Raw genomic sequence first — 8724 nt, forward strand, 5'->3', positions numbered from 1 at the left:
ATCTATTAATTTTAAATTTAAAATTAATGCTCTAAAAGCATTCTACTCTACTCCAGTTTTAAGAGAAATTGTGGGCGAAAAGGGAAGAAAGAGTTAGAGGAATAAGATAGTGGAAAGTTATAGTGAAATTTTTATCATTTAAAAAGTGTATAATCAGGCCTGATGGCACATGCTTATAATCCCAATTCTTGTGAGGTAGAAGCAGGAGGATTACAAATTCAAGGTCAGGGAGACCTGCCTTTAAAAAGAAAAGATTTCCTTTTCTTGCTAGTGGGCGAAAAGGGAAGAAAGAGTTAGAGGAATAAGATAGTGGAAAGTTATAGTGAAATTTTTATCATTTAAAAAGTGTATAATCAGGCCTGATGGCACATGCTTATAATCCCAATTCTTGTGAGGTAGAAGCAGGAGGATTACAAATTCAAGGTCAGGGAGACCTGCCTTTAAAAAGAAAAGATTTCCTTTTCTTGCTAAAATTGCATTCAAAATAAAAATTACAACAAAGCTAAAACAAATGAGGTCTGTGTCAAATGAATTCCATAACTGTACTGCCCACTGAGCTAGAGTAGTCAGACTCCTGAAGAGAGCACTGAAGCCAGCAACATCACAGAAACCCTGCATCCTCTATACCTGATTATTGCCCCATGTCTACAGCCTCTGTGAATTACCCCAAATGACATTAAACAAATATTTACCTTTGTGTGTCATTATGTGTGCCTGCCATGTGTGTACAGGAGCCCATGGAGGTCAGAAGAGGGTACTGGATTCCCTGGAGTTAGAGTTACAGTTGGTTGTAAACAACCTAACATGGGTGCTGGGAACTAAACTCAGGTCCTCTGGAAGAGCAGCAAGTGCTCTTAACACTGAGCCATTTTCTACAGCTCCCCTAAATGCTTTTTAAAGGCCTGGATCAGCTTTTCCTGGGTAGACAGATATTTCTGAGCCCTATTCCCTACTGTTCTTGCTAATTTTTCCTTCTACAAAACTGGTGTGAGCTAACAGAACATGAAATCATTTCAATATTTACCATAAAGTATAATTAGGAAGTCAAATTTTGCTAATACAAAAATATACTCCTGTTGGGCTGGAGAGATGGCTTGGCAGTTAAGAGCACTGACTGCTTTTGCAGAGGACCCAGGTTCAAATCCCAGCACTCACATGGTGGCTAACAACAGTCTGTAATTCCAGTTCCAGGGGATCTGATGCCTTCCTTTGACCTCTGCAGGCATTGCACAACACAGGTGCACTCACACATATGCAGGCAATACACTCATACACATAAAAAAATAAAATATTAAAAAAATATAGTCCTGTTATTTTTTTTTTTCTTTTAAAACAAGTACCAGTGTTACTGAGATTTCCAGTGATGTGTATTACTCAAGTGACTGCTCTCCTAATGTGAGTAAGAGCTGGCACCTCAGTGGCAGTAAGGGTGAAAGCCATGTGCAAACTTGCTGAGTTGAGCACTTCTTACTATTCCCAAACCAGATTTAGCTCTGCATTATTAGCATATGTCAGAAATATATTTAAGAAGATCACTATCAGAAGCAAGCAAAACCTACAAACTTAAAATAAGACTCTTTGGATAAGGGATCAGCCACCTTAAGTTACTGGTATATTAGTGTATATGTATGCAAGTGTGGGGCCTCTTTATGGGTCTCCTAAAATAAGACATCATAGGTAGATGTGACACAATTTGTCCCAGTTTGAGCCAAACCTCGAATATGTAAGAGAGTTAAATAACTAACAAGGAGAACAAACCATAAAGAACAATTCCAAGAACAAACTCCAAGAAGTTAAATCAATGAAGCTGCTACAATCCTAACTATATTGTGAATAAAGTATACATTCTGAACACAACATAAAGTCAAAGAAATGTCTGTCCTGTCCACAGGTGTGCTAAAGGATATATTTGATATTCATGTCAGACCAGTCTGGCTCTTTCTGGGTTCTTACCTGTTTCCTCACAGTTGAACTACGCCTGTTGTTGACCCATGAAACAGAAAGGACCAATTCAGCAACAGGAAGGAAAAAGAGAGAATGAGACAATCACTCTTAAATCCATAACTAAAGCTTTAAACCATGAAAAACAACTGTAAAGTGGTTAAAGAAACAAGTCATATTGTTGAATTCATTCCTAGAAATGGCTAAAAGACAAGTTATTTCCTAATAAAGCCTGATAAAGTTTATTCTTTCATAAAAAGCACAAAGCTTTTAATATCCACAGTTATTCAAAATTTATATAGGAGGCAAATGGTTCAATTTGCAGTAAAATATATTTGAGATAATTTGAAAGGAAATTCTGAGAAACAGCAAAGGATATTACTATTTATTTTCTGGATTTCAATGGTACGACAATCAAATTGGAAGGAACCTTTGGGATCCTCTGTTGGTGCTTTTCATGCTGTGTTTAGCTGTAGAAGCCTTTTTCTTAAAGGGAATCAGACTCATATAAGCATGATACTCAAAACAAGGCAGGCACTGACGCCTAGCTTTATGAAACTGGTTCTTGCTCTGCCTCTGTTGCCAGCCTGCCCTTAAGGAGACTCATTGAAATCCTAGAGCTTCTCTGATCTAATATGCTCTTGTCTTCTACAAGAGGAAACTGATTATTCTGAGAGGAGAAAGAAATAGTCCAAGTTCACACATGGTGAAATAACCTAGGGACAGGGGAGTTACTTCAGGTCTTTTTAGTCTTTCCAGAGACATGGGACCTCTGGTGAGTTAAGAAGATTGATTCTATAGAATTTCATCCTCCTCCAGTACCATCCTCCACCCCTCTAGTTCTCAAGAACGGTAGATTAATGAGACCTTAGTTGTAATCCACAATGACAAAATGATGAAAGTCAAGTTGTCACTAAATAATGAGTCTATAATTGTAATGGCATCATGATTGTATTTGTTGGCAGATTCAAATAGCTGATATAATGGAATCTGATCCATTAAAGCTCTTCCTCCATTTAAATTAGCACATTTTTAGGCATCTGAGCTGTGAATGTCTCAGCCAGTGCATGAGTTTTTTCATAGTGGCACCATGACTGGGAGGAAAAATATTTGACTTGGGTGAGAGGGAGGGAGGGTAGGGTAAGACTGGGATGGTTGCATACTTGTACACCAGGCAAAGATGTCTACTAAGGCTATTTGGAAAGCCAGTGCAATACTGGTGGATATTTCATTATCCACCAACAGTCCCCAATTAGAGGCTATCATCTTTTCCATGCATTAAAAAAAAAAAAAAATCCTCAAATACTATCACCTAATCTTTCTCTCTGTCAGATTTTCCAAATCCCACATGCTGAAGTTTACCAGCTAGCGTTAGGTTACCAGGATCCAGAGTCAAATGCTTATTTTCATTGCTAATAGAGAGATTTTTGAGAGTCTCTGGGAGGAATTTTCAAGTGATATCTCCCATGACACTGTTCTCAGATATCCCTAAGAAGTAAGCACGCTATCACCCTTTGAGAGCAGACGTAATTAATAAGGCAAAGAGAAGGAAGCAACTCCTGTCTGAGGCCACTCCTTTCCAGACATTCAATGTCTTCACAATGAAACTCCATGGGTCTTTCGCAGACTGGGGTTACTGTTCCCTATGAGCTTCTCCTTATCCCTTCCCAGGGCCACCTACCTGGCCAGACTGCAATCTGTCCGCTGACCTGTGGAAAGACAAAGGCAAAATGCACATGTTGAAGCAGAAGGGGTGAAGGAGAGGGTTGTATACCCTCAGAATTACCATGCTATACCTATCTTCCTAAAGAGACAGCAACAGAAAAGAACAGAATTGACCCATTTCATTTTGGGCAAGAACTCTGCTGCTGTTGGTTCCTATAGCAAGGTTTATTAAGTCTGCTTCCCAAATGAGGAAACAAGTGTGGATGTATGGGAACAAGTCAAATCATACTTTATTGCAAGACTTCTCAGATGTGAAATTCAACTTATTATTGTATATGCTGGGTATGTGTGTAGTGGTGATGAAAATTATGTTTTGGGGACACAGGACATGGGACAAACTTGTTTGTTTGTGAGTATATGATCAATATACATACATATAGTTGAAATTGGGAAGGGAAGAAGAAAAAGGAGTTTGGAGTGAGAAGGGAAAAGATACACATGTTCTCATTTAAGACTCATACAAAATTCTGTTAGACTGTATGGTAAGGCAGAGATGAGATTTAATATATATGTGGCTAGCAAATGATGTCTTTCAATCTGATGGCAGGTGATAGTATTTTCATGGGTCATAGCTTTGGAAAGTGGAATGAAAATCCATAAAGTTCATAAGAAATACTCTTCTTTTTAGGGACCATTGTAGAAGGTGGGGGGGAGGCAGATTATAAGAGCCAGGGGGAGGAGTTGCCTGACAATACGGAAATAAAATTTTAGAGGCTCCCGGAACCATGCTAAGATGAACTAACAGCAACGGTGATAACATGCACAAGACCCATGCAAACTCAAGCAGACAAAAACCCAGCATAGAACTGGGGAAATGGAGCAGCAGGTCTCATTCACAGCCAAAGAATATTGGGCAGCTGATTACTGCTGGGTGAGGAAGAGCAGATCTTCTTTAAGGGAGTGACTCTAGATAAGCTGACTAGATCCAGTGGATGAACTTGCACTGAAGGACATCAAGGGACACTAACTTGACTTTATAAGCCTTAACATAAATGACAGAAAGAATGAAATCCAGTGTAGGGGCTATGGGAGGGTGTTGATGGGGAAGGGGATATAAAGCTGATTAAGATGTTGCATATGAAGTACACAAAAATTCAATAAAAACATATAACAAAAATAAATATTAAAAAAGAGAAATATTCTTCTTTAAAAAAAAAAACATATACGTGTATACACGGGCCATGATGTAACATGTTGCCTTTTTTTGGTCCACAGCTAATGAAGCTTGGTCTGTCATAGACCTGTATTAGATACATCGGGGGAAACCCTAGCAGGTACTAAGCAAGAAGAGACCAGCTCCCACGCTTATCATTCAGGCTCCTGGAACAGCAACTTCAAGATCTGAGGAGAAGGCAGGGCTTCTTGCATTAAAAAAGCATGCTATTTTTTTTATTTATTATTTTTATTTTATGTGTATGCATGTATTGCCTGCATGTAGGTAAGTGCACTCGCATCCTGCAATGCCCGAGGAGGACAGAAGAGGCTGTCAGATCCCCTGGAACTGGAGTTACAGACAGTTGTTATCTGCCATATGGGTGCTGGGATTTGAACCCGGGTCTTCTGCAAGAACAACCAGTGTTCTTAACCGTTGAGCCATCTCTCCAGCCCCATAAAGCATGCTAATTGCTAAGACAGTTCATCTTATCTTTAGCAATACCACCTAGCTAAGATAGTTTATCTCATCTTTAGCAATACCACCCCCAGTCTCTAATAACCATGTTATCAAAGGCTCAGCTTTCATCTGCAAAAATATTATTCTGAGTCATTATTTTCAACATCTGTTCCATTGTCATTCTGGAATACTCATACACATCAATTCTCCTTCTGTGGCAAAAATAAGAGACTTGCTTTATGATGACAAATACAAAAGGCAGAGACATGATGACTTGTACACAGGGAGATTTACAGCTATTACTTTCCTTTACTGCTGGAACTTGTCATCTTTAAATTATGATGATTTGCAGCACTTGATGAAGGTCAATCTTCATCCCCCTGAAGTAGTATATTTGGCGCATATATGTGTAGGAACACACACACACACACACACACACACACACACGCGGCTCCTTTTCCCCCTGTCTTATGGACTATGCTAAGATTGTCTGGAGAAAAAGAAATCACAGCTCTAACTTGCTTCAAATAGTTTTGGGCTATCTTTTCTTCATTTCCCCATGGAGCAATCTAATAACTCAAGAGTAAATATTTTCTATAGGCAAACTATGGCTTTCAATGCCTAGACTTGAGTTGCTTGGGTAGAAAGAGAACAGAAGCTACCTAAAAGGCTTTCTTCACACTAAAGAAAACATCTTTAAAAAAAATATTGGGGCTGGAGAGATGGCTCAGCGGTTAAGAACACTGGTTGTTTTTGCAGAAGACCCAGGTTCGAATCCCAGCACCCACATGGCAGATAACAACTGTCCATAACTCCAGTTCCAGGGGCTCCGACAGCCTCTTCTGACCCCTGCGGGCATTGCACAGACATGGGTGCACTTACCTACATGCAGGCAATACACGCATATACATAAAACAAAAATAATAAATAAAATTAAGAAAAAAATTACAAGATCAAAGATACTAGAGAAAAAAAGAGCAGGAAAAGCACAAGGGAAGGAGGTAGGTGGGTCTGGTCTGAAAGCTAGATTCTTGGGTTAATAAGCTGAGTCTTATAAATTTTCCATACTTCATAGTTTGTCTGATGAGTGTTCAAGAATTTATTTTAAAATGTTAAGTAAGACATTTGTGTAAGTGTAAGCTCATCTGTCACTGAGGGGACCACATGTTCCCTATGGCTTCATCTTTAAGAGAGACTGTTGGCGCAGCAAGAAGGGGCAGAACATTCAGAGGCATCCCTAACCTGGGAGTTCCATTAATCACAGAAATGCTGAGAATTAGACAGGAGACCTGGGCAGGATGCCAAATAATACTGGGAAAGCTTCTTTTTCAACTTTTATCTTCTGTTTGATGGCTGACAGAGGAGACAAAGACCAGAATGACTATCTAGTTCTCTGCCACAAGATTTTCCAGTGTCTGGTTAAGTTTACTGCCCGAGATGAGACAGTCCATTCAGCACTACGGTCTCAGTACAGCCAGAGCAGAGAAAGGGCTGCTAGTTAGGCTGACTCAGGATTCTTCCTAGCAGAAGGAAATGAATGCTCATCCCAGACGCTATAGAAGGCAACAGTCTGTCCATCACCCCTCCATTTGAGGGATCTTCTCCCTCTTCAGAACTTGGAATTTTAATGAAGGGCCTGGAGAGGAAATAACATGGCAGTCCCTTCACCACAGTTGTGGCAGGAAGGTGAAGGAGGGAGCTTGGGTGGAAAGCAGGGATGCTCCATTTAAAAAAAACAGCTGATGAATTATCAGTGTTTGATCACACACTGCACTCTTCCCATTAGTCCAGCAGACATTTGGGACAGGTACTTTCACATTAAACAGGCTCGGGAAAGAAATGTATTCATAGAACTAGACTGGGACTACTTGGCAATGTATGGAGGTGTGTGTTCATCACAAAAGCACTGCTGGGCCTCCCTGCACAGCCAGCCTCCAGCAAAGCATTTCCACACTCACTTTCTCCTAGGGTTTTCTGTAGGAGGTCATGCTTGGCTTGTAACTTGGTGATGAGGTTCCTACCCTCCAGGTACTCCTTCATTTTCTGTAAGAGAAGAGAAACAAGAAGACTTAGATTCTTTAGGAATTATCAGTGTTTCATCATACATTGCCCTTTTCTAGCTAGTCCAGTATTCACAGAACTAGACCGGGACTACTTGGCAATGTATGGAAGTGTGTGTTCAGCACAAAAGCACTGCTGGGCCTTTAGGAAAGAAAAAACACAGATGTTCAACTCAACAATTACCCTTTTATTCAATTCTATTAAGTCTATTTTAAAAAAATATTTTATTCATTATTTTTATGTGTATGCGTGTATTGCCTGCATGTAGGTAACACCCATGTCGTGCAATGCCTGCGGAAGACAAAGAGGCTGTCGGATCCCCTGGAACTGGTGATATGGATGGTTTTTAGCTGCCATTTGGGTACTGGGATTCGAACCCGGATCTTCTGTAGGAACAGCCAACGTTCTCAACTGCTAAGAAATCACTCCAACCCCTATCAAGTCTATGTTTTAAAAAATATTTTAGTTAGGCTCTCCTGCCCTCAGGCCTCTCTTGGGGTAAGTCTATCGCTCAGCCCTCCGCGCCTTGACTCCCCCAGCCGCGTTCACCCTTCCATCTCCCCCGCTGTTCTCTACTCCTAGTTTGGGCCCTGTGCCATTCCTGGTCTTGGGTCCCCAGACACCTGGGGAACCTGTGCTGCTTCTTGATCCTTTTTGCCCAGGCCAGCTTGGTGCCTTCCTTGTGCTCCAGGAGCACTGCTTCTGGACCTGGCCCTGCCGTCACCTCTCTCTGCTTCCCTGGACCTGCACCACCAGTTAACTCTCCTAACCTGCTCTCCTATCCTCAGGACTCTTGGGCTAGGTCTATCGCGCGGCCCTCTGCGCCTTGACTCCCCCAGCCTCATTCACCCTTCCATCTTCCCCACTGTTCTCTACTCCTAGTTTGGGCCCTGTGCCTTCCTAGTCTTGGGGCCCCAGACACCTGGGGAACCAATACTGCTTCCTGATCCTTTTCACCTAGACCAACTTAGTGCCTTCTTCCTTGGGCCCCAGGAGCACTGCTTCTGGACCTGGCCCCGCCCTCACCTCTCTCTGCTTCCCTGGACGTGCACCACTGGCTAACTCTCCTAGCCTGCTCTCCCTACCCTCAGGCCTCTCTTGGGGTAAGTCTATCGGAGCCCTCCACACCTTGACTCCCCCGGCCTCATTCACCCTTCCATCTCCCCCGCTGTTCTCTACTTTTAGTTTGGGCCCTGCGCCATTCCTAGTCTTGGGTCCCCAGACACCTGGGGAACCAATACTGTTTCCTGATCTTTTTCACCCAGACCAACTTAGTGCCTTCCTTAGGCCCCAGGAACACTGCTTCTGGACCTGGCCCCGGCCTCACCACAGAGAAAACCACAGAGAAAAAATAGTAACATGAAAAACCAAAATAACATATCCCC

The 8724-nt window shown here is 41.8% G+C and overlaps 1 protein-coding gene across 6 annotated transcripts in view; it reads right to left on the reverse strand.

The window, feature by feature from the left end:
• Positions 1-8724, reverse strand: part of Srgap2 (SLIT-ROBO Rho GTPase activating protein 2) — a 300084-nt gene that overhangs the window by 43430 nt on the left and 247930 nt on the right. For all 6 annotated transcript variants that reach the window (XM_008823296.3, XM_008823295.3, XM_017795653.2 and 3 more), the window contains exons 11-13: positions 7237-7321; positions 3623-3650; positions 1954-1978 (exon numbers count right to left, since the gene is read on the reverse strand). In XM_008823296.3, the coding sequence (XP_008821518.1) occupies positions 1954-1978; positions 3623-3650; positions 7237-7321 (138 nt within the window). The remainder of the gene's footprint in view (positions 1-1953; positions 1979-3622; positions 3651-7236; positions 7322-8724) is intronic.

The sequence above is a fragment of the Nannospalax galili genome, unplaced genomic scaffold, assembly GCF_000622305.1.
Source record: "Nannospalax galili isolate Female #2095 unplaced genomic scaffold, S.galili_v1.0 scaffold309, whole genome shotgun sequence".
Classification (NCBI taxonomy): Eukaryota; Metazoa; Chordata; class Mammalia; order Rodentia; family Spalacidae; genus Nannospalax; species Nannospalax galili.